The 27191-nt window shown below is 40.5% G+C and overlaps 1 protein-coding gene across 3 annotated transcripts in view; it reads right to left on the bottom strand.

Annotated features, from left to right (window-relative positions):
- LOC127419796 (phosphatidate cytidylyltransferase 2-like) overlaps positions 1–27191 on the bottom strand; it is a 33831-nt gene that overhangs the window by 5664 nt on the left and 976 nt on the right. For all 3 annotated transcript variants that reach the window (XM_051661537.1, XM_051661547.1, XM_051661551.1), the window contains exons 2-10: positions 23703–23845; positions 17790–17886; positions 16754–16851; positions 8643–8782; positions 4701–4759; positions 3778–3860; positions 3553–3640; positions 1561–1629; positions 1037–1189 (exon numbers count right to left, since the gene is read on the bottom strand). In XM_051661537.1, the coding sequence (XP_051517497.1) occupies positions 1037–1189; positions 1561–1629; positions 3553–3640; positions 3778–3860; positions 4701–4759; positions 8643–8782; positions 16754–16851; positions 17790–17886; positions 23703–23845 (930 nt within the window). The remainder of the gene's footprint in view (positions 1–1036; positions 1190–1560; positions 1630–3552; positions 3641–3777; positions 3861–4700; positions 4760–8642; positions 8783–16753; positions 16852–17789; positions 17887–23702; positions 23846–27191) is intronic.

Here is a 27191-nt window from a genome sequence, read left to right as displayed (position 1 = left end):
ATTAGCTCTTAACTAATTCAGCCTGTGGCTTGAGTTTGGAGGTTGTTTTAAATATGTGCTTACTAAAAATAAAAAGAGGACAAAAGCATCCATGACCTTCACTGAATTACAGGAAGAAAAAAATCTTAATTTTTAGGCTTAATCATTAACAAATTCACTGCAAAAAACAAAATCATATTATCAAGTTTTTTTTTTAAGCGTCTTTGTTAAGGAGTGTCTTGTTTACTATTTAAATATCTAAAAATCCTTAATACAAGATACATTTAGCTGAGAAGCAACATTAAAATATTTAATGGGTGACTCTCAAAATGGGTGGGAAAATATATAAGTATGTGGGCAGGTATTGTTGGCTTCAATCTCTCCCCCTTATATTGGGTCACTTCACACGACTCATATAAGCTGCTTAGGGTTAGTTTTTGCTTATTTACCTGACATATTTCCATATTATTTGAACTTATATAAAGGATGAATTTAAGATATAACGCCGAGGTGTTAGCCCTATTTCAAAGTATTTAACACTAGAGCTTTTGATCTTTAGAGACCCAGGGACCACCCACCAGAATTTCAGTCAACCCAGGGACATCCATTACAAAGAATCTTTATTCACATTGTACCACTTTATAATAATATTCATAATTAACATTACTACATTATATAATGTTTAACAGGTCATAAGTTGTAATAATGTAATAAATATAATAAAAATCTAGGTTTTATACAGATTTTCCACTGACCCCTTGAACAACCTTCAGGAGCCCCTGTGGTTAAAAATCATGGATTTAGAATACTGGTTACACACATTTTTTTTTGGTCAGAAAGTATAAATGGCAGTGACAAAGAACTGTAAAAGAACTGTGCAGCAGAGCTGTGACAGATCCACAGTAAGTGGAAAGTCAGCAGATGGCTATGTCTGGTAAACACAGACACAAAGACCGGGAAAAACAAAAAGAGAAAGAGTGAGGGAGAGGACAGACCAAGTGAGAGACAGGAGGAGCATGTGTAACAGACTGGCTATGTGTGAGTGTGTGTGTTTTACCCAGCCGGTGATGGACTGCAGAACAGATGGCAGGCCGTAGTCCTGAAGCTGGAAGAGCTCAGACGGCTCACAGTCCACCGTGAATCTGTTGGAGTCGTTATTAAACTCCACTGGACACACAAAGTAGCGGTAACCTGCCATCACATAGGAAAGCTGGAGAGAAGAAGTTAAGGGAGAAATTACATTTGTTGTGTAGCAAATTGCCATCCACAGTGTTTCAGTCTAGGACACTGAATACTGCCTGTGTTAAAACAGGCTTGTGCCTTTAACAGCAAATATGACCGTGTAGGTTATGACCAGGCCCAAACAGAAACTACACCCACAGAACAGATTTCCACAGAATATGAATGCCAATGTTCTTCAAAGTTTGTTTATGAAATATTTTGGTTAATTTGATTATGGTTTCAGCTACCAATAAAAGTGTGGTACTCTCAGCTCAGTGTAACACACTTTACATCACATATTTCAATCCATTCTGCAGATTTTTCGTGTTGTGTGAGAAATGAATGAAGGGTTTTACTTACCAGGATCCCAAACACAACAGTGGCGAAGAAGCCACCGATAAACCCCTCCCATGTCTTCTTAGGAGACAACTACACAAATAAATAATTGTTAAAAGAAGTAAACAATGAATGATATGTAAATTCAATTTGAATATAACATACTGTGTAATAGAATGTATTTTATATATATATATATATATATATATATATATATATATATATATATATATATACAGGTGCATCTCAATAAATTAGAATGTCGTGGAAAAGTTCATTTATTTCAGTAATTCAACTGAAATTGTGAAACTCGTGTATTAAATAAATTCAATGCACACAGACTGAAGTAGTTTAAGTCTTTGGTTCTTTTAATTGTGATGATTTTGGCTCACATTTAACAAAAACCCACCAATTCACTATTTCAACAAATTAGAATACATCATAAGACCAATAAAAAAAACATTTTTAGTGAATTGTTGGCCTTCTGGAAAGTATGTTCATTTACTGTATATGTACTCAATACTTGGTAGGGGCTCCTTTTGCTTTAATTACTGCCTCAATTCGGAGTGGCATGGAGGTGATCAGTTTGTGGCACTGCTGAGGTGGTATGGAAGCCCAGGTTTCTTTGACAGTGGCCTTCAGCTCATCTGCATTTTTTGGTCTCTTGTTTCTCATTTTCCTCTTGACAATACCCCATAGATTCTCTATGGGGTTCAGGTCTGGTGAGTTTGCTGGCCAGTCAAGCACACCAACACCATGGTAATTTAACCAATTTTTGGTGCTTTTGGCAGTGTGGGCAGGTGCCAAATCCTGCTGGAAAATGAAATCCGCATCTTTAAAAAGCTGGTCAGCAGAAGGAAGCATGAAGTGCTCCAAAATTTCTTGGTAAACGGGTGCAGTGACTTTGGTTTTCAAAAAACACAATGGACCAACACCAGCAGATGACATTGCACCCCAAATCATCACAGACTGTGGAAACTTAACACTGGACTTCAAGCAACTTGGGCTATGAGCTTCTCCACCCTTCCTCCAGACTCTAGGACCTTGGTTTCCAAATGAAATACAAAACTTGCTCTCATCTGAAAAGAGGACTTTGGACCACTGGGCAACAGTCCAGTTCTTCTTCTCTTAGCCCAGGTAAGACTCCTCTGACATTGTCTGTGGTTCAGGAGTGGCTTAACAAGAGGAATATGACAACTGTAGCCAAATTCCTTGACACGTCTGTGTGTGGTGGCTCTTGATGCCTTGACCCCAGCCTCAGTCCATTCCTTGTGAAGTTCACCCAAATTCTTGAATCAATTTTTCTTGACAATCCTCATAAGGCTGCGGTTCTCTCAGTTGGTTGTGCATCTTTTTCTTTAACACTTTTTCCTTCCACTCAACTTTCTGTTAACATGCTTGGATACAGCACTCTGTGAACAGCCAGCTTCTTTGGCAATGAATGTTTGTGGCTTACCCTCCTTGTGAAGGGTGTCAATGATTGTCTTCTGGACAACCGTCAGATCAGCAGTCTTCTCCATGATTGTGTAGCCTAGTGAACCAAACTGAGAGACCATTTTGAAGGCTCAGGTAACCTTTGCAGGTGTTTTGAGTTGATTAGATGATTGGCATGTCACCATATTCTAATTTTTTGAGATAGTGAATTGGTGGGTTTTTGTTAAATGTGAGCCAAAATCATCACAATTAAAAGAACCAAAGACTTAAACTACTTCAGTCTGTGTGCACTGAATTTATTTAATACACGAGTTTCACAATTTGAGTTGAATTACTGAAATAAATGAACTTTTCCACGACATTCTAATTTATTGAGATGCACCTGTATATATATATATATATATATATATATATATATATATATATATATATATATATATATATATATATATATATATATTGCATTTTAATTCAAATATAATATTTAGATTCATATTTAAAACTTAAATGATACTTTTGAATATTGCCATAAATGTGTGGTATGTTTTTTTTTTGTTTTTTTTTTTTCATAAGAGCACAAACCTTGATGAGAGGGGTGCGACCGAAAAAGAAGCCAAACATATAAGCCATGATATCATTACAGATAACACAGGAAATGGGCACAATAAACCTGCACACACACAAAAAAAAACACATTATCAGAGGATATTTATTATGATGATATTCATCACTTATTTTCTGGAATTACTTTGGAGTTTAAATGATCATTTAGAGTTTTTTAGTGGTAGACAGGTGGCATCATCTTACCAGATCATTCCCTCAAAAAGGTTATGAATGATTAAGTGGGACTGAGTCACCACAATCAGCAGGGTCACATGAGTCCAACCGAACTGGTGAGAGAGAAAGAAAAGGGATGAATAAATCCATTCTCTTCAAATCTGGGACAAAAGGCAGCACTCTGACATGGAAAAGATAAGAAACTTGTGTAGGGTCTGCACTGAATACCAGCAAATGTCCTTGAAGGCTGGTGTATGTGACGTATGTGCATGAAAGTGTGTATGCGTAACAGGAGCCAGCTGGTATGTGCTGGTATCAAGCAAGACCAGTTACAGTGGTGCCATGACCCGGATGGGAGTGAGGTTTAGGGGGGTGAGTGTAACAGTAGCCAGGTGGTAGGTAGTTGTGCAGTGTGTAAACCTCACTCCCCTGGCCTCAAGAGGTGCACTAGCGACTGATGCTAGAGGCTGTAGCTTTTAGCCTCCTCATTAGCGTGCTCGCCTCCCACGCCGGTTTGAATCTCGCTGAGCGGGTCGAGCAGGACTGCTTACATATGTGCAGCATTGCACTTGAGTGAATGCACAAGGTATGCTGAATTTGAATGTTGCACTTAGGAGGATTTGAATCAATATAGAGTAGACTAACTTCAAGCATAGACAAAATGCGATATTTACTTTTCACAAATATCGGGGCTCCCACACCTCTTGACCTATGAATGTCCTGTACTTTTCCAATTATTCATCATGATTACTGCATAACGTTTTTTTTTTTTTTTATCTTATAAAGATTGCATTCACAAACAGCAGTTTCTAGCTGATAAAATGAGCTGGGCATATCCAAACAAAATATACTCACTATAGAAATTTCCATGACTTTGCCAGGCCTAGAAATCACAACTGAAAAGTTCCCTAACTTCCAAGGTTTTCCATGACCACTGAACAATGGACACTCACCATATAGAACTGCAGGCGATAGTGCTTCTTCACCAGGCTCAGAACAAACATGCAGAATCCTGAAAAAGATACACAAACCTCTGATAAGAGAGACAGCTCTGGCAATGCCATCCCACATGCGTCTACGTGAATATTTTTGGGCCAGTCACACTGACACTAATTATGCCCTGTTTGACAGGAACCAGCCAGTGGCCAATAATCCAGTCTAAACCAACAACACAGAATTTATTAAGCATGCTGAAAAAGAGAATCTTAAAACATATGAGTAAATGAAACTGTATAAATTGTTCATGTTTTACATTCTAAAACAGTTTGCTAAACAATTCAACTCTCACGGTGCAAGGACACTTGTTTATAAACGTAATACCCACCACATATTGTTTATAGCACTTTGTACTGGCACTTCATACATTTTAAACCCACTGCTTATTTCTTGTTTCACTTTGTAAATCAGATAATTGTTTAGTTACATAGACAATGTTTACATTCCAGCTGAGCAGCAAACGGCAAAACGAACATTATTTCATAACAAGGGCTGTGACAGATAACCGGTTAGATTGGTAACCTGTAAACTACTCATGCCGCACAAGCTAAAACAGAGACATCTATAGGGGTATTTATACTTGGTCACTTCATGCATTTGATTGAATAAACACATTCCATTTATACTTGGCCACATCAATAAGTCTCTGCCAAATGGATATAAAGCCAATCTTTAATTCCCACGCTACATGCAAATAAAATTGAGTTCACGTCCATGATTATGCTAATGCAGCGCAGCGAATTTAAAAGATGTGATTTATTATTTGATTCCTACGACGAGACTTGTCTTAGGTAAGATACGTCCATGCGCGTCAGCTGCGCTTATAGTCAGTGTTTAGTTTGTTTCATTCTGTGATCTGCAACAAATAAATGAAGAAAAAGGTTCTGTCTCTCCTACATCGTGCATCCATTTCTTACTTTGTTATTATTTATTGTGCTACGCGAACACTGTGCAAACCCTGATAGCACACGTACATCACCCAGACATCTATTTGAGGTGCGTGTTTACATCTGGAAGACATACTTTATATGTTATTTGCCCATCTGCAATATGTCTAAAAGACGTATGTCAATAAGTATGTCTCGGATGTCAATAAGACATACAGCAGATGACGTTTATGATTTAGAATGTTTTTAAATCTCTTCTTTTTATGATGTTTAGCAGATGTTAATAAGATTGTGATGCTTTCAAGATGAAAAGATTTAAAACAAAAAATCTCAGAGATATATGTGTGCTATCTGGGAATACTCAGTAAAAACTGTTATGTTTAGCATTTTACCCAATTTCGACGTAACGCTGTTTGGGCGAAGTAAAGTGTACATAAATGGCTTGAACAGCCAGATGCATTTACACTTGACTGAGTTTCATCTGGAAAGCATTCAAACCACCTCCGGAGGTGATCGTATTTATATCCGTCTCGTGTTGGATGGCATTTACACTTGGTCTTTTCATGACTGGATAGCTATCCGATGAGATTAGCATCCTGTTGCTGGTCATTTGTTAGTTCCTGTCATTGTGCATCATGGGTTCCTAAGGAGCTAAGTTAAAAAAAAAAAAAAAATTTACACTTGGACTACAAGTAGAAAAGGAAAAAAACATGACTTGAGCAAGAAAGAGCACTGTAACCAGCTACGCTTACAGTAACTACACTGGCGGCCAAAAGTTTGGAATAATATACAGATTTTGCTATTTCGGAAGGAAATGTTACTTTAATTCACCAAAGTGGCATTCAACTGATCACTGTCTTTGTGTTTGTTTTTGAGTTGCCACAGTATGCAATAGTCTGGCATGTCTTAAGGTCAATATTAGGTCAAAAATGGCAAAAAAGAAACGGCTTTCTCTAGAAACTCATCAGTCAATCATTGTTTTGAGGAATGGCTATAACAATGCTTGAAACTGCCAAAAAACTGAAGATTTCATACAAAGGTGTACACTACAGTCTTCAAAGACAAAGGACAACTGGCTCTAACAAGGACAGAAAGAGATGTGGAAGGCCAGATGTACAACTAAACAAGAGGATAAGTACATCAGAGTCTCTAGTTTGAGAAATAGACGCCTCACATGTCCTCAGCTGATAGCTTCATTGAATTCTACCCGCTCAATACCAGTTTCATGTACAACAGTAAAGAGAAGACTCAGGGGTGCAGGCCTTATAGGAAGAATTGCAAAGAAAAAGCCACTTTTGAAACAGAAAAAGAAAAGGTTAGAGTGGGCAAAGAAACACCGACACTGGACAACAGATAATTGGAAAAGAGTGTTATGGATCTTTACCCCATTGAGCTTTTGTGGGATCAGCTAGTCTTTAAGGTGTGTGAGAAGTACCCAACAAGACAGCCACATCTATGGCAAGTGCTACAGGAAGCATGGGGTGAAATGTCACCTGAGTATCTGGACAAACTGACAGCTAGAATGCCAAGGATCTGCAAAGCTGTCATTGCTGCACATGGAGGATTTTTGATGAGAACTCTCTGAAGTAGTTTTAAAAATTTCAAATTTTAATAGTCATTTTTCACGTTATTAATGTCCTGACTAGTGCCCGACAGATATATCGGTATCAGTGTATATGTTTTCCAATATGTGCAAACATGAAAACTTTTTTTTCATAACATATAATGCAGAAAACAATGCTTGGGGTGATTTAGAATTGGTGTCATACGTAGTTTGTCCAGCAGAGCGCACTCCGATTCCATTGTTTACAGAGATGTGCTGACGGTGGTTCTGCAGACAGTGCAGAGTTAAGCAGTGTCTTCACGGTAAGTTGCTAACTAGTTTGTAAAATACATACTGGACAGTTAATAAACAATGACCCCATCATTTTCCCTTTTCAATATAACTAATATAGCGTTAACCCTGTCCCTGACAACCATGTCACTCATGTTTATCACATCTGTTTGCTATGTTAGCAAACTATAATTTGTCAGTGCAGTCAGTAACGTAACGGATTAAATGGTAAACATCAGAGCATCTTTTTGCAGCTCAATAGACAATGTTGCAGTGGTGGATTGTGTCTACTGAGTGTTGATTTCACGCTACGTTGTTACCTAGTTGGTTAGACGCAATGCTGGAAAGAAAATAAACAATGTTTGTATTTAGCTATAATTTAAATGTATCCTTTATTTAAATGGTCAGCAACTGACTGATACTGGACATACAGTACTGACGTTTATTTAGCTATTTATTGTATTTTTATATATGTAATAATATTATATTAATAAATATTAATTAATAAATAATAAAAGAATAGTATAATAATAAAATATTCTTTGATAAAAATATTTGTTTTAGAAAGCAGCCTTTTGAGTACCTCTGCATAGTCATATCGGTGCAAAATCAGTGCACAATCCACATAGAAAATGTCTACTTTCATTCCAGCTCAAAAATTAACTATATCGGTAATCGGTTAATTTTCCCCCTCTAAAATCGGTATCGTATCGGTCTAAAAAATCCTATATCGGTTGGGCTCTAGTCCTGACTATCCATTGTGATCAGTTGAATGCCACTTTGGTGAATAAAAGTACCAATTTCTTTCCATAAGAGCAAAATCTGTACATTATTCCAAACTTTTGGCCGCCAGTGTATTACAACACTAATGTGAACACTAATGCAATAAAATGCAAAGAAATTGTGATGTATCCGAAGAATCTACAACTAGCAATATATAAAAGTCAATGGCATAATGTCAAGTCAATGGTAAGATGAAATCTTGAAATATGCCTATCCTAGCAACATTTAATAAACCAATGGCGTGAGTTTGTGATGGGAATATCTGTTTAATTGATCAACGGCAGAAGGGGGGAGTATTCTGGAAAGCTGTTTGAAAACAATGCTTATTTTTGCAATTCCATTTGGTGCCGTCGGTGAGTGAGATGAAAAGGTGAGTTTGTGGGAAAGGTTCTGACCTGTGAGGTACAGGGCAAAGGAAATAAAGCGATGGTATTTGCTGAGGATGCGTAGAGGCTCTTCCCTCTGCACCAGAGTGAAGAAGCAATCTGTCACCGTTTCCCCATAGAAGAAGTAGTTCACACACAACAGGAAGTACCTGACAAAAAGAACTACAATTAGCAGTCAGACACCATTTTGACAGGCCGTTCACATCAATTGATTAATAAACATGTTTCTAATAGTTGTGGAAGTAATTATGATAGGCCCCATTTGTAAGACACAGCAGATAAGAGTATGAACAGGCTAACATTAGGACTACATGAAAGAATGCTCTTCTATTCTAGACAGCAGGATTCTACTCTGTGATTCTACCCCTGATTTGCCAGATAACTAATCTACAGGAACTAAAAACAAGTGCAAAGAAATTCACCAGTCTTTGAAATGTCCTAAGGTGTATCTTTTGACTGTAAACAACAAGGAAATGTCATTCCCTTCAGGCTTCATGTTCTTTATGTGTAACATAGTTTTAATTTTTGTATAGTTATAATTTTGGGGTAAAATATGACTCGGGCATTTTTTTAAATGAAATTCAAGTTTAATTTAGGGGTATTTTTCACTCATCTCTCTTGTTACTTTTGACACATTAAAGGCATAATTCACCTAAAAATGACATTTCTGTCATCATTTACTCATACTACTCTTGTTGCTCCAGACTCGTTTAAAGGTGCACTCAGTAATACTGTCCTCATTAAAAAAAGTTTCTCTCTTAAACGAATGGTAATTTTGCAATATATGTAGGAAATCATGACCACTCACTTTAATTAATGAAGACTCCAGTCATATCAGTAATCTTATAAAAACTGTTTTATTCTACATGGAGAGGTTTCCGCACATGGGGGCTGTCATGTTAGAATCACATGACCTGCCGAATACTACTCGCTTAATCTCAGTAACCATCCTGTTATTTGACACTTTCATTCATTGATACAAGTAATTATGGCTGACTATGAATAGTGAATTTCTACAATGGCATCTGAAACTGAAAACTGTCACTGTAATTCCAAGACAGCACAAAGACAAAAGTTACTTAGTGCACCTTTAACTTTCTTTCATGGAACACAAAAGGACATGCTACAGGTCTGCAACCCAACATGGGCACGACGAGACCTGACAAACCATCGGGTTTGGGGCTGGGTTCGGTCAGTTTTTCTATAAAATCAAATCAAATCAAATCAAATCACTTTACTGTCACACAACCATATACACAAGTGCAATCGTGTGTGAAATTCTTGGGTGCAGTTCCGATCAACATAGCAGTCGTGACAGTGATGAGACAGTACCAATTTACAATAACCTCAAATTAACACAGCACAATTTAAACATCTAATATACACATAATTACACTCAACAATATACAAATAATAACATACACTGTACAGTATACAATACGCACTATATAGATACACATTATTCAATAAAAATAAAAAATAAAAATATATAAAAAAATATATATAGTATATATAGAATATACAGTATTGTACTGTATTGACATTCAGGCTGTCGGTTGATAGTAGTTGTTAAGAGAGAATATAATATAATAATAATAATATAATTTATGACAGTCCGGTGTGAAATATAAGAGTAAGGGTAATAAAGTGCAGTGCTGATGTATTTTGATCGTGGGTGATCAAGAGTTCAGAAGTGTGATTGCTTGGGGGAAGAAGCTGTCATGGAGTCGGCTGGTGCGGGTCCTGATGCTGTGATACCGCCTACCTGATGGTAGCAGTGAGAACAGCCCATGGCTCAGGTGGCTGGAGTCTCTGATGATCCTCCGAGCTTTTTTCACACACCGCCTTGTATATATTTCCTGGAGGGAGGGAAGCTCACCTCCGATGATGTGTCTGGGAGTTCGCACCACCCTTTGCAGTGCTTTGCGGTTGTGGGTGGTGCTATTGCCGTACCAGTCAGGATGCTCTCTACAGTGCAGGTGTAGAACCGTGTGAGGATGTGGCGGTTCATTCCAAACTTCCTCAGCCGTCTCAGGAAGAAGAGGCGCTGATAAGCCTTCTTCACAACAGCTTCAGTGTGGATGGACCATGCGAGTTACTCAGTGATGTGGACACCCAGGAACTTGAAGCTGCTGACTCTCTCCACTGGTGCTCCATTGATGGTGATGGGACTGTGTTCTCTGTCTTTTCTTCTGAAGTCCACCACAAGCTCCTTTGTCTTACTGACGTTGAGGGAGAGGTTGTGCTCCTGACACCAGGGTGTCAGAGTGTGCACCTCCTCTCTGTAGGCTGTTTCATCATTGTCAGTGATCAGACCTACCACTGTCGTGTCATCAGCAAACTTAATGATGGCATTGGAACTATGTGTTGCCACACAGTCATGTGTGTACAGGGAATACAGGAGTGGGCTGAGAACACAGCCCTGCGGGGCTCCAGTGTTGAGGGTCAGTGATGAGGAGATGTTGCTGCCTATTCTTACCACCTGGCATCTGCTTGACAGGAAGTCCAGGATCCAGCTGCACAGTGAGCTGTTTAAGCCCAGAGCCCTGAGTTTCTCATCTAGCTTGGAGGGCACTATGGTGTTGAATGCTGAGCTGTAGTCTACAAACAGCATTCTCACATAAGTGTTCTTTTTTTCCAGGTGGGAGAGAGCAGTGTGTATTGTAGATGCAATGGCATCATCAGTGGAGCGGTTGTTACGGTAAGCAAACTGCAACGGGTCAAGAGAGAGAGGCAGCTTAGAGCAGATGTAATCTCTGATTAGTCTCTCAAAGCATTTGCTGATGATGGGGGTCAGAGCAACAGGACGCCAGTCATTTAAGCAAGTTATTTTTGATTGCTTTGGAACAGGCACAATGGTGGATGTTTTAAAGCATGTGGGGACTACAGACAAAGAGAGGGAAAGGTTGAAAATGTCCGTAAAAACACCAGCCAGCTGGTTTGCGCACACTCTGATGACGCGGCCCGGAATACCGTCTGGGCCCGCGGCTTTGCGGATATTCACCCGTCGTAAATTTCGGGTTACATCCGCTACAGAGACGGAGAGTGAACTAACCTCTGTAGCTTCAGCCGCGAGAGCTCTCTCCGCGAGGGCGGTGTTATTTCCCTCGAAACGAGCATAAAAAGTATTTAGCTCATCCGGGAGAGAGGCAGCGGTGTTCATGGCGGAGTTTTTATTCCCTTTAAAGTCCGTGATGATGTTAATTCCCTGCCACATGCTTCTAGAGTTGGTGGTGTTAAACTGTCCTTCAATCTTGCTCCTGTACTGGCGTTTTGCTGTTCTGATAGTTTTTCGGAGGGCATAACTGGCTTGTTTATGCTCCTCCGCGTTCCCGGAATTAAAAGCGGAGGTCCGCACATTAAGTGCTGCGTGAACATCGTTATTTATCCATGGTTTCTGATTCGGATAGATCCGTATTGTTCTTGATGAAACACATTACACTATCAGCGTAAAGCTCGATGTCGTCGTCAGAGGTGGACCGGAACATCTCCCAGTCCGTGTGATCAAAACAGTCTTGTAGCATGGAATCTGATTGGTCCGACCAGCACTGGATCGTTCTGAGGGTGGGTGCTTCCCGTTTCATTTTCTGCCTGTAAGCGGGCAGAAGCAGAATGGAAGAGTGGTCCGATTTGCCAAATGGTGGGTGGGGGAGGGATTTGTAGCCATCCCGGAAGGGAGAGTAGCAATGGTCCAAAACCCGGTCCCCTCGTGTGTTGAAACTAATGTGCTGGTGGATTTTAAACTGGCTTTATTAAAGTCCCCGGTCACAATGAACGCAGCCTCAGGGTGCGCGGTTTCCTGCTCACTTATACTCCCATACAGTTCCTTGAGTGCCCGGTCTGTGTCGGCTTGTGGGGGAATGTACACAGCTGTGATAATGACCGCTGTGAATTCCCTCGGTAGCCAGAATGGTCGACACAGAAGCATAAGAAATTCCAGATCAGGAGAGCAGAAAGACTTGATAGAATGTACGTTCCTCTGATCACACCAGGATTTGTTGATCATAAAACATACACCACCTCCTCTGCTTTTACCTGAGAGGTCTTTGGCTCTGTCCGCTCGGTGCACAGAGAACCCCGCGGGTTCAAAGGCTGAGTCTGGAATCTCCGCAGACATCCAAGTTTCCATAAGGCAGATAATGCAGCAGTCCCTTGTATCTCGTTGGAAAGAGATCCGTGCTTTCAGCTCGCAGAGCTTGTTAGCCAGAGACTGAACATTTGCCAGTAGAATAGTGGGTAGCGGGGGTCGATTTGCACGGCGTCTTACTCTGATGAGAACGCCGGCTCTGTTTCCCCTTTTCCTTTTGCGTTTCCACGGCCGTGCTGCCCAGACAAAGGGCTCCGCTTGCGTGTTTGTAAACAGCGGGTCGGCATTGAGAAATTTGAAGTCCGGTTTACGGTGTGAAATTGCTGAACCAATGTCCAAAAGTGTTTTTCTGTCGTAGACAATAAGGCAGACAACATCCAAGACAAAAAACATAAGAATTGTGAACAAAACAAACAAAACACTACTATGTTGTTGTTGTGTCGGAGCTCGCAACGCAGCAGCCATACTCGGCGCCATCTTGAGTTGAGCCATCATGTATGACTATGTACAGTTGAAGTCAGAAGTTTACATACAGTTAAGTTGAAGTCATTAAAACTAATTTTTTAACCACTCCAGATTTAGTATTAGAAAACTATAGTTTTGGCAAGTCATTTAGGACATCTACATTGTGCATGACACAAGTAATCTTTCCAGCAATTGTTTACAGACAGATTGTTTCACTTTTAATTCACTGTATCACAATTCAAGTGGGTCAGAAGTTTACATACACTAAGTTAACTGTGCCATTAAGCAGCTTGGAAAATTCCAGAAAATGATGTCAAGCCTTTAGGCAATTAGCTTCTGATAGGAGGTGTACTGAATTGGAGGTGTACCTATGGATGTATTTTAAGGCCTACCTTCAAACTCAGTGCCTCTTTGCTTGACATCATGGGAACATCAAAAGAAATAAGCCAAAACCTCATTAAAATAATTGTGGACCTCCACAAGTCTGGTTCATCCTTGGGAGCAATTTCCAAATGCCTGAAGGTACCACGTTCATCTGTACAAACAATAGTATGCAAGTATAAACACCATGGGACCACGCAGCCATCATACCGCTCAGGAAGGAGACACATTCTGTCTCCTAGAGATGAACGTAGTTTGGTGCGAAAAGTGCAAATCAATCCCAGAACAACAGCAAAGTGCCTTGTGAAGATGCTGGAGGAAACAGGTAGACAAGTATCTACTTCCACAGTAAAACAAGTCCTATATTGACATAACCTGAAATGCTGCTCAGAAAGGAAGAAACCACTGCATAAAAAAGCCAGACTACAGTTTGCAAGTGTACATGGGGACAAAGATCTTTGGATAAATGTTTCTAGTGAAACAAAAATTTAACTGTTTGGCCAAAATTACCACATTATGTTTGGAGGTAAAAGGGTGAGGCTTTCAAGCCGAAGAACACCATCCCAACCATGAAACATGGGGGTGGCAGCATCATGTTGTGGGGGTGCTTTGCTGCAGGAGGGGCTGGTGCACTTCACAAAATAGATGGCATCATGAGGAAGGAAAATTATGTGGATATATTGAAGCAACATCTCAAGACATCAGCCATGCAGTTAAAGCTCGGTCGCAAATGAGTCTTCCAAATGGACAATGACCACAAACACACCTCCAAAATTGTTGTCCTTAAGCCATTTTGCTACAAAGACAAGGTATTGGAGTTGCCATCACAAAGGCCTGACCTCAATCTGATAGAAACTTTGTGGGCAGAGCTGAAAAAGCGTGTGCGAGCAAGGAGGCCAACAAACCTGACTCAGATACACCAGTTCTGTCTGGAGGAATGGGCAAAAAGTCCAGCAACTTATTGTGAGAAATTGTGGAAGGCTACCTAAAACGATTGACCAAATTTAAAGGCAATGCTCCCAAATTGTATGTAAACTTCTGACCCACTATGAATGTGATGAAAGAAATAAAAGCTGAAATAAATCATTCTCTCTATGATTATTCTGACATTTCACATTCTTAAAATAAAGTAGTGATCCTAAAATTTATTGGCTAAGGTGTATGTAAACTTCTGACTTTAACTGTAAGACTTCAAGTATGACTTTTGTTTCGCACATGTGCTCTCACTCACAGACATGTGCAAATGAATGAATTAAGTGCTGTTAAAACCAAACTTATTTTTGTGCAAGTCTACGCTGTTTTTCAATTCTTTTCCTATGTGAACATGCGCTGGACGGACATCTTTTATCGTTGCATCGCATCTCGCATTTTCTTCAGGACCACAGCATTTTTTAGAAACCAATTTGTTTTAAATGCATCTCGAGAGACCTGCGTCCTGTTTCATTTGTTGTGCTGCATCTAGCTTTTTTTAGCACAGGTGTCACAAAGATTCGATGTTCTAAAAAAGATCAGGCTGCAAAGAGGAATTCATGTGACTGTTACACTGTTACACATGATTCCAGATTGTTCTGCACTAAACAAAGTTTCTGCACCTGATAAATGTTTTTTCCGCTTATGCTCTGGTTTGCTGAGGGGACACCGTGCCTTGTTAAAACTATGTACGATTACTGTTACAAATGTTGTCTACGACAGCCTATTGCAACAAATGTACTTGATTGGAGAAGATATTATAAAGAGAGTGAGCGATTTCAGGATTAAAATCTAATGATATGGGTCGGGTTGAGTTCGGGCTTAAAATATGACAGACTAGGTCGGGTTGGGGCTTCATTTCAAGGCCCGTGCAGACCTCTAGGACATGCTAGGCAGAATGCCTAAGTCACCATTCAATTTCATTTTATAGAAAAGACGCAATAAAAGCAAATGGTGACTGAGGATAACATTCTGCTTTTCCACTATCGGGACAGTGTGAGCCAGGGCTATCAACTGGCCAGCCGGGGCCAATAGCCTTGGACCTCGAGCCGCAAGAACAAAATTTATTTGCGTTCCCACCATCGGGCCAATAGCCCAACAACCCACCCTTAATATGCTGCCCTGGTGCCAGCGTCACACACCTGGCCCATTTCACAAGCAAGAGGGAAGCTCAAGCTGAGGTATCATGTTATCTAGTTATCTAGAATATCGAGTTTATATCATTTGTAAACATTAGTTAGCTAGCAAGATAAGTAAGCGTTAACAGCTCACCAGCTGTAACTGCCATTGGCCAATGGCCTCTCCATTAACAGCGGGATGATGTCCCAGCACACCAGTCATGATCTCGAAAAATGGAAAGGTATTTCTTTGAGCACCGCTTTGTCCATTTAATGGATTTGCCTGTACCCGCAGTTTTAAAAAAAAAATTCCTGACCCTGTACAACGGTGCGTTAAATACACAACCTGGCAAGTTCAGCGAAACTCCGCCTTTGACACTGAACCCACCTCAATCCCCAGTTGGCCTTATTAGGCCCAAGGGTAATCAGCGGGCCAAAGGCCATTGGCCCTGAGAAAGCCCCGAGTAGGCACGATGAAGCCCCGGAAGTGACAGTGGGAACGCAACTGGCCCTGGCACGCACTAGCATACCCTCATTTGGCCCGATAGTGGAAACAAGGCTATGGTTCCTAATTTCTTTTGTGTTCCACAGCAGAAAGATTTGGGTAAATGATGACAGAATTTAAATTTTTAGGTGAACTATCCCTTTAGCAAAAATCTCCAGTTCATTTTACACCAAAATATATTAGATTTATCACATGTTGTAGCCCACCACTGAATTTTAAAGCTCATTTTCACATTAATAAAACTTGGTGATTCATTCCTTTTCTAAAATTTGAAAGGAACACTACAGTTTGACTGCGGTCTAATCCAGAGTGCATTTACTGTACCTCTATACAGCTGGTGATATCATGAATAGCTGGATAAATAAATGAGCACAGCAGTTATTAATTTAACACAAGAAAATGAACAACTTGTAAGACATCAAGCCAGAGTCGCAAAAAGATAATATGCAAGTGATGACGATGACCTCTAATTACAGCCTTGCACAGTGGGAGAGAGAGACAGAGAGGGATCTGGGCTGAGAAATAATGAGAAGAGGGAGAGAGGGAGTGACTCAGCACGAAAATGAAGGTGACAGGTGCATGTCACAGGTCTCACCAGCTTAGTGTTCTGAACCAGGGCAGGTGGTACGAATGATACACACTGTAACCAATTGTGATGATCTCATGGAAGCACTTGATCTGAACGCACAGCACCTGTGGAAGAAAGAGAGAGAGAACAAGATAATAAGACAAAGAGGCAACATTAAAGCTACACTAAATCTTCAAAATGCTCCTTCAGTAGTATCACTGTATCTGTAGCCATTTCTTGAATGGTTAATCATAGAATAAAATGGACACTGATTATGCTAAGTGACACTGTCAGACAGAAATTAAAAAAAATAAAAATAACATAGTAATAAACACTTCTGCAGAGGTGATTAGGTTGACTTTAGAGATGAGAAGAACCCTGGTTAATTTCTGACCCTGTTTCCGGTGTAGAGAGTACTATACAGCACACCTTTGAGAAGATAGCAGCAGCAATAAAAATGCTTTGGCTTATGCTGTCAGAGCTCATCAGCTGCTGGGTGATGAGTGCCGCTTCATCATCCCCATTGCACACCTGTTACATGTCCCATCTCCATCTAGAGCTCCATCTGCAATGGAGGTATTTTCCCTGTCGTGTGCATCCATAAATTATGGTTTTGATTGCATTAAACTTATTAAATGTTCATTTGCATATTTATACTTCATAGATTATCATCTACCTTCTTTATGCATCCTAACTGATTAAGCAGGAAGGTTCCCTCTCTCTGAAAGTCTTTGTCAGTTTCTGTCTTCGTTATATAAGAATGGTGATGGTGGAGTACAGACTTTACTCTATCCTTCATTGCCTATTTCAGTAATCGTTAAAAGTCAATTTTGTAAGAAAGTATCTGCTAAGGACAACAATATAAAGATAGTACCCATCCAGAACTGCCTTTTAACAGCATTGGTTGATGCAGCAATTATGCATTTGTTGCTGTAAACTGCTGAGGCAATATAACAATATATCATGTTTTGACACCGCATCTGTAAGGAAGTTCACCAGCTCAATTGTAAAAAAACATATGGCATTTGGACTCAAAAAAAGAACAGGAAGAGGGGACACTTACAATCATCATCAGCACAATTGGACCCAGATAAATAATGAAGAAAAAGAAGGAGATCATGGCCAGAGTGAGGATGCCCCGCACCCACCAGTTCTTCCATCTGCAGGGGAGACAAACACATTAACGCAAAGCATAATGGGCAGAAATATAATCTTCCTAATGTGAGGGAGGACTAAAAGCTCATGTGGCCTCTTTACTTAATGAATTATCTGCACTGTGCCTGGGATTTACAACAACAGACCCAGGGCCTGAAATTCATTTCTGAAAATTGGGGGCGGATTTATACACCTTTTGGTGGAATAAAACTCATAACACTAAAACATCTGCAATTTAACAACAAACTAACCAAAATCTCACGGAGGGCTACTTTTCTCAATTCCTGTATAGGTCTGATGGATCCTGGGCCAGAAATCAACTTTTCCATTAAGGTGAAATATTTGATTTCATGGGGCATTTTTTACCTTTACAGGGGCAATTGTTTTTCCTATTCTAACCGTATAAAATGATCATGTCATCCTTTTATGTTATAATTTAAGCAATTAATTCAATTTGAAAAATGGCATGTTTCAATAATTACAAAATTGCATGATCTGTACATTGCATACAGTGCATCCGGAAAGTATTCACTGCGCTTCACTTTTTCCACATTTTGTTATGTTACAGCCTTATTCCAAAATGGATTAAATTCATTATTTTCCTCAATTCTACAAACAATACCCCATAATGACAACGTGAAAGAAGTTTGTTTGAAATCTTTGCAAATTAAAAAAAAAAAATAAAAAAATAAAAAATCACATGTACATAAGTATTCACAGCCTTTGCCATGAAACTCAAAATTGAGCTCAGGTGCATCCTGTTTCCACTGATCATCCTTGAGATGTTTCTACAACTTGATTGGAGTCCACCTGTGGTAAATTCAGTTGATTGGACATGATTTGGAAAGGCACACACCTGTCTATATAAGATCCCACAGTTAACAGTGCATGTCAGAGCACAAACCAAGCCATGAAGTCCAAGGAATTGTCTGTCGACCTCCGAGACAGGATTGTATCGAGGCACAGATCTGGGGAAGGGTACAGAAAAATGTCTGCAGCATTGAAGGTCCCAATGAGCACAGTGGCCTCCATCATCCGTAAATGGAAGGAGTTTGGAACCACCAGGACTCTTCCTAGAGCTGGCCGCCCCGGCCAAACTGAGCGATCGAGGGAGAAGGGCCTTAGTCAGGGAGGTGACTAAGAACCCGATGGTCACTCTGACAGAGCTCCAGCGTTTCTCTGTGGAGAGAGTAGAACCTTCCAGAAGAACAACCCATCTCTGCAGCACTCCACCAATCAGGCCTGTATGGTAGAGTGGCCAGACGGAAGCCACTCCTCAGTAAAAAGCACATGACAGCCTGCCTGGAGTTTGCCAAAAGGCAACTGAAGCACTCTCAGACCACGAGAAACAAAATTCTCTGGTCTGATGAAACAAAGATTGAACTCTTTGGCCTGAATGGCAAGTGTCATGTCTGGAGGAAACCAGGCCAATACCATCCCTACAGTGAAGCATGGTGGTGGCAGCATCATGCTGTGGGGATGTTTCAGCAGCACTGGGAGACTAGTCAGGATCGAGGGAAAGATGAATGCAGCAATGTACGGAGACATCCTTGATGAAAACCTGTTCCAGAGCGCTCTGGACCTCAGACTGGGGTGAAGGTTCATCTTCCAACAGGACAACGACCCTAAGCACACAGCCAAGATAACAAAGGAGTGGCTATGGGACAACTCTGTGAATGTCCTTGAGTGGCCCAGCCAGAGCCCAGACTTGAACCCGATTGAACATCTCTGGAGAGATCTGAAAATGGCTGTACACCGACACTCCCCATCCAACCTGATGGAGCTTGAGAGGTCCTGCAAAGAAGAATGGGAGAAACTGCCCAAAAATAGGTGTGCCAAGCTTGTAGCATCATACTCAAAAAGACTTGAGGCTGTAATTGGTGCCAAAGGTGCTTCAACAAAGTATTGAGCAAAGGCTGTGAATACTTATGTACATGTGATTTTTTTTCGTTTTTTATTTTTAATAAATTTGCAAAGATTTCAAACAAACTTCTTTCACGTTGTCATTATGGGGTATTGTTTGTAGAATTGAGGAAAATAATGAATTTAATCCATTTTGGAATAAGGCTGTAACATAACAAAATGTGAAAAAAGTGAGGCGCTGTGAATACTTTCCGGATGCACTGTATGTGTATTGTTAAATTAACATTGCTTACCAAACTAATGCACCGACATAGAGGAGGAGATGACAGCATTTCCGCAGATTTGGAATGAGGAGCTTAAATGGATAGATCACCCAAAAATGAAAATTCTCTTATTATTTACTCACCCTCATACCATCACAGATGTGTATGACTTTCTTTCTTCTACAGAACACAAATTAAGATTTTCTTTTTTTAAGAAGAATATCTCAGCTCTGTAGTGATCAGACCTTTGTAGCTCCAAAAACAAATAAAGGAAGCATAAAAGTAATCCATATGACTCTATTGTTACTGTAAATCTACATCTTCAGAAGCAATATAATAAGTGTGGGGGTGAAACAGTCCAAAATGCAAGTATATTTTTACTCTAAATCTCCACTTTCACTTTTACATCTGAAAGCCACATGTGGTGCCTGTTTAGTTTCAATTTCACATCTGGAAGTAAGAGTGAAAGTTGAGATTTAGAGTAAAAAAGGACATAAATATTGTTCTGTTTCTCACCCACACCTAATATATTGCTTCTGAAGATATGGATTTAACAACTGGAGTCTTATGGATTACTTTTATGTTTCCTTTATGTGATTTTTGGAGCAACAAATGTCTGATCACCATTCACTTGCATTGTGTGGACCTACAGAGCTGAGATCTTTTCCCAAAAACCTTCTTTTGTTTTCTGCTGAAGAAAGAAATTCACACATCTGGGATGGCATGAGGGTGTGTAAATGATAGGAGAATTTTCATTTTTGGATAAACTATCCCTTTAAAAAAAAAATTGGCAACTCCTTCATGCCAATTGAATAAAACAATACAAAAATAAACATTTCAGATTCATACAATAAAAGAGATATGATTCATACAATAAAAGTGGTTAATGTTAAATGATTATTGTATCATTAATAAAAAAAAATTTATTTAACATCAGGGCTATTTATACAGATATTATTGTTGTTATTATTATTATTAACTACATTTTAGCATTTGGTTACATTAGATTTTGTGTTCTTTCAGACCTGATTAAGTATATAACATCCATCCTTCCTGCACTTTTTGCTTCTAGCCGGTGAGGAGGCTTTTCAAACAGACAGCTACGTGAGATGAGACGATGGGCAGGGAAGTAGCACAGGGAGTGACAGTCTTACTTACTAGGACAGTATATTTTGAATAAATGGTTCAAATGGTCATTGTATTTAGCGCTTGAGCGTGACACCGATCTGATGCGGAGCATGAGAAGCGGAGTGTCCGTCTGTGTGCGTTTATGGTGTGAGCACACACCACTGACTCGGCAACATCTGCACAATGGACGGCACGAAACAAATAAAGTTCAGCGAAAATTCCAATGAAGATCGCGATGTATGTAATTGGAACTATATCAAATGTTACTAATAAAACAACAGGAACTCTTTGTGCGCAGAATGACGTGGCAACGAGGAAGACCACCCCTCCTCCCAATGACAATGTGCTATGTCTTACCACGGCTGATGTGGAGGAAAACTCTACACAAAGTCAACCCACAGAAGGCTGCTGGACCAGACAACATTCCTGGCAGAGTGCTCAGAGGATGTGCAGACCAGCTGGTGGATGTTCTTACTGACATCTTCAACATCTCCCTGAGCAGCACCATCATTCCAACATGCTTCAAGGCCACCACCATCATCCCCGTGCCGAAGAAGTCTTCAGTGTCTTGCCTCAATGACTACAGTCCCATTGCACTCACACACATCATCTTGAAGTGCTTCGAGAGGCTCATCACGAGGCACATCAAGACCCAGCTGCCCCCCTCACTGGACCCCCTGCAGTTCGCATATCGTCCCAACCGCACAACAGATGATGCCATCGCCACCACCCGCCATCTGGCCCTCACCCACCTGGACAAAAAGAAACATGCGTTCGAATGCTGTTCATAGACTTCAGTTCAGCATTCAACACAATCATTCCTTAGCACCTGATTGGAAAGCTGAACCTGCTGGGCTTGAACACCTCCCTCTGTAACTGGACCCTGGACTTCCTGACTGGAAGACCTCAGTCAGTCCGGATCGGGAGCAGCATCTCCGCCACCACCACACTGAGTACTGGGGCCCCCCCTGGGCTGTGTGCTCAGTACACTGCTGTTCACTCTGCTGACTCACAACTGTGCAGCAATGCACAGCTCGAATCACATCATCAAGTTTGCCGATGACAAGACCGTGGTGGGTCTCATCAGCAAGAACGACGAGTTAGCATACAGAGAGGAGGTGCAGCGGCTAATGGACTGGTGCATAGCAACAACCTGTCTCTGAATGTAGACAAATCAAAAGAGATGGTTGTTGACTTCAGGAGAATCCGGAGTGACCACTCTCCATTGAACATCAATGGCTCCTCTGTGGAGATTGTCAAGAGCACCAAATTCCTTGGTGTTCACCTGGCGGAGAACCTCACCTGGTCCATCAGCACCAGCTCCATAACCAAGAAAGACCAGCAGCATCACTACTTTTTGCGAAGGCTGAGGAAAGCCCATCTCCCACCGCCCATCCTCACCACATTCTACAGAGGGACTATCGAGAGCATCTTGAGCAGCTGCATCACTGCCTGGTTTGGAAATTGCACCGTTTCGGATCGCAAGACACTGCAGAGGATAGTGAGGACAGCTGAGAAGATCATCGGGGTCTCTCTTCCCTCTGACATGGACATTTCCACCACACGCTGCATCTGCAAAGCCACCAGCATTGTGGCTGACCCCACGCAAACCCTTGCGCAAACTCTTCACCCTCCTGCCATCTGGCAAAAGGTACCGAAGCATTCGGGCCCTCACGGCCAGACTGTGTAACAGTTTCTTCCCCCAAGCCATCAGACTCCTCAATACTCAGAGACTGGACTGACACACACACACACACACACACAACTGAACACTATCCGACTCCCTTTGCAATTTGCATATTTAGCAATTATTGTACCGTCTTGCACTGTTTGCACACATGCACTTTCTGTAGTAATGTGTAGATCTTATTTAGTTCTGTGTAGTCTCACATAGTTCTGTTTGTATTTATGTTGTTTTTATGTTGTTTTATGTAGCACCATGGTCCTGGAGGAACATTGTTTCGTTTCACTGTGTACTGTCCTAGCTGGGTGTTCTAAGTGGTTGCTAGGGCCTTGCTATGGTGTTTTGAGTGTATTTATGTTCATTGCTACAGTATATGGTAACAAAAGTGTTCTAAGTGGTTTCTAAGGCATTGCTATGGTGCTTTTAGTGGGTTTTTTCCATTGCTATAATGTGGAAGCTAGGGTGTTCTAAGTCATTGCTAGGGCATTGCTATGGTGTTTTGAGTGTAGGTATGTTCATTTCTACAGTATATAGTCGCAAGTGTGTTCTAAGTGGTTGCTTGGGCACTGCTATGGTGTTTTAAAAGTTTTTTTGTTCATTGCTACAGTATAAGGCAGCAAAGGTGTTCCAGTTCCAGATCAAAATCTCTGAGGGTGCTTCTGAATTTAGTGGGGGTGCAAGTAGTTAAAGTGATGACACAATAATTGAGGGTGCTTTTATGTCCATTTGAGGGTGCTTAGGAGTGCTTGCTGGAATTTAATACTTATGCTTGCGGTTTTGAAAAACCCCTAACTCCAAATATGAGCAATATTAGTAGTAGTGATTATATTGATAATCACTAATAATTATTTAATTCTGGTTTGTTTTGGGAAATTGCTGTTACCGGGAGGAGAGGCCTGAAAGGGCTTTGTTGAGAACCTCTGGTGTGTCATCAGCAGGAACAGGAACTTCAGCAACACCTGTGTCTGGTTTAATCTCACTATCTGATGCTCCATCTCTCTCTGACCTGCCCTCTGTTTCAGATCCCTGGAGACAGACAAAGAGAGAAAGAGAGATAAATTCATCCATCAGTATTTGTTTTTTGGCTGAGAGAGTTCTGCATACTAAACAGAGAAATAAAACTGAGGCCACCAAAACAGCCATTTAATGACTTGAAATAATGGTTACCACCGACCCTAATGTTTAGGCTATACAAGGCAGAATCTGTATGTCATGGTAGGCTGTAACTACAAATTTACAGGCAGGTCATTAGTAAACTACAAATACTAATGATCTGCCTTCATCACCATAGCAACAGGCTTTACTATGCATTATCATCAGATGGGGCTGCACTATTTGGCCAAGCTGTCACAAATTTTCTAGAAACATCTTTTCTCTCTGTTTGATATGAATAATTTGGACCTGCTTACAGAGAGCACCCCCAAGCTTATAGACCACATCCTGCACTGATACTCAACAGCTTCCTATGAACCAACAGCAAGATCTATGGAAGGATCCAGGGTTGCCATGGAAATGGACTACATCCTGACATTAAGGATGCCAGAGTTAAAAATACCCTCCCTTTCCTGCCCACGCCCTCCCCCGTCCCTCAATCACCCCACCGACTGCAAACAGGTAATCAGGAACTGAGGATATCCCACTTTTCCTGTTAGAGAGAGAGAGAGAGAGAGAGAGAGAGCGGGTGGAAAAGAGATACATCGCACCAGACTCATCCCATGTTCGTCTCTTAATATAAGCCACAGAATTTGGCAGACAGCAGTGTTTGCTGTGTGTTGGCCATCTGGAATCATGGAATATCTCAACTAATGCAACAGCAATAAAATGACAGAGTACAAATGAGATGACTGATGTTAGCCATCTGTTAAATGTGTTTGAGTCATTCACCACTCCAAGACAGGTTTACATCTGATATTATTTGATGTTTGGGTAGGGCACATCCTGAAGACCCGCGATGTCACTGTTTGCTGACTACAGCATATAAATGCAAAGTCTAAAGTCCCTCTGGAACATTTTACCATCTTCATTCCAAACTCAACAATGGCACAATCTGTTTCTCGATCTATCACATTACAGTTAATGTAATAAACTCAACAGGGCTCTACATTGTCTCATTCAGTCTCTAATTCCAAATGAATTCCAAATATTCTCTCACAGAAAAAATTAAATAATAATAAACCAAATAAAAGACACTGCATCTGGTTTATTTTGTTATAATTACTTGTACATCATTACATTGAATATTAATTTAAGTTGAAATTATTTGTTTATGCGAGAAGAAAGAGACTGTAGAGTGATACGGGAGACATGAAACTAGCACAGCTACTTTAGAAATCACTTAGGCAACCTGGAACAAATTATACAGTTTAGCAGTTAATATACAAAAATATTTGACAGTAGAATGCAGCAATGGAATCAGAATTCAGAGTCAAGTATTCCAGAGAGCTGTGTAATAAATCTTTATAATATCTTGCATTACGTGGCAGTCAATTAATAATACCAACTGACATTTTAAAAACACGTCCACGCATGAAAGCCAGAACCAAGCATACCAAGGAAAAGCTCTCTAATAATATTTGCGATTTAAATTTTGCTTGCAATAAATTTTGTTTCGTCAGGGGACACGGTTACTTTTCAAATCTTGATCCGACACTGAATGCTCAAGCAGCCTAATTTACACTTAGAAAACTCCTGATGTTGCTATAACAATGCAAAAAGCACTTACCAATTTGCTTGAAGTGAAAATCAGTCCTCCTTTCCTGTTTAATTTATCAATCGCACAATCATGCAGAACATCTCAGGTTTTTAAATCCATAAGGATCTCTTTCTCGATAGCGGCAGTGATGACAGCCGACTCGTCAGCAAGATCTTGCGCTCTTCGCTTTCAAATTACATCACTTAAAGCGTGATTGCGTCACTCAAGGCCAGCTAGAAGGCCTGGACTGGGACATATCCTAAAGACCACACCCACAAGAACAAATAAATCAATCTGATTGGCTGATGAATCTGACAATCTGACTTAAGATGCCTATTCACTGCAGTGTTGAGGGATTCTACAAAAATTCTGAAGGCCTGACGGGTGGAGCTCAGACTCACGCGCTGCTTCGGCTAATGAGCATGGCTTCGGGCATGCAATTTGTGAAACAGTTGTCACACTTTGCTTGTAAGCATCAAGGGATAAATTCTGATTGGATAAATTTTTTTGTTTTTTGCTATTCGTTTGTAGATTAATTAGGAGCTGAAAGCGATTGAAAATACACAGGCAAAAAGGTTAATGAGAATTGAGAAATATTTATTTATTAGGCATGTTACGCCAGCAGAGAAGGCTTTGCTGGCCCTGAGAAATCGCCACTGGGTATATATCTCAGTATATATTTTTTTTTGTTAAAATAGGTATTTTGGTGGCTCAGCGGTTAAGGCTCTGGGTTACCAGAAGGTCAGGGGTTCAAGCCCCAGCACAGCCAAGATGCCACTGTTGGGCCCTTGAGCAAGGCCCTTGACCAAGGGTGGACTGGGAAGAAAATTCAGCCCTGGATTTTACATAGAAACTGTCCTTTTCTGCATAACGCTACCCAATTTCGCATATCGCGGCGCCGTTTTGTGGTGTGTTCTGCATAACGCGGCGGCCCATTCGGCCCCATTTCGTGGCCGGCCCACCGGGAAAAGTCCCGGTTCTCCCAATGGCCAGTCCGTCACTGCCCTTGACCCTATCTGCTCCAGGGGCACCATAACATGGCTGACCCTGCGCTCTAACCCCAGCTTAGCTGGAATATGCGAGAGAAAAAAAACAACAACAAAAAAAAAAACAATATTTTCACTGTATATGTGTAAATGTATAATGTGTGACAAAAATAAAGGCTTCTTCTACTATTGGCTAAATTTTTTTAATATTGGTGCATCTCTAGAAATAGGTTACAATTATGCAAAACTGTAATTGTAAACTAATTGTTTTAGTTATTTCTCAAATATGAGCCTGTAATGAAGTAAAACGTGATTAGACGGACCTGTACAAGATTAGCTTTGGTCTGAAGCTTGAATGCTGAAATATGATGAGGGCAGCACAATTTTTAATTTGCATAATCAAAAATTAGGTTAAACAAATGCCTTGGTGTTCAAGATGGGCCTTGATAGAGAGCCTGCCATTACACTAGCAAGGTTATTATATTTCTTGGTTCTTTCTTCCTACACTTCAGTATAGACTGAGACATTTACAACTCTAAAGATTAAAAAGGCTGTTTCTTCTTTTGAGGAGAGAAACCACAAAATTCCCAAATTCCACAAAAATACTACAGTAGTGTGCAGGAGGAAGTTATATGGTCAACCTCACAACCCAATGACCAGAAGAAATTCTCAGAAACTATTGACTAAGGATATT

This window comes from Myxocyprinus asiaticus, chromosome 3, assembly GCF_019703515.2.
Source record: "Myxocyprinus asiaticus isolate MX2 ecotype Aquarium Trade chromosome 3, UBuf_Myxa_2, whole genome shotgun sequence".
In the NCBI taxonomy this organism is placed as follows: domain Eukaryota; kingdom Metazoa; phylum Chordata; class Actinopteri; order Cypriniformes; family Catostomidae; genus Myxocyprinus; species Myxocyprinus asiaticus.
The sequence above is the reverse complement of the archived record's forward strand: the minus strand, read 5'-3'. Positions and strand labels throughout refer to the sequence as shown.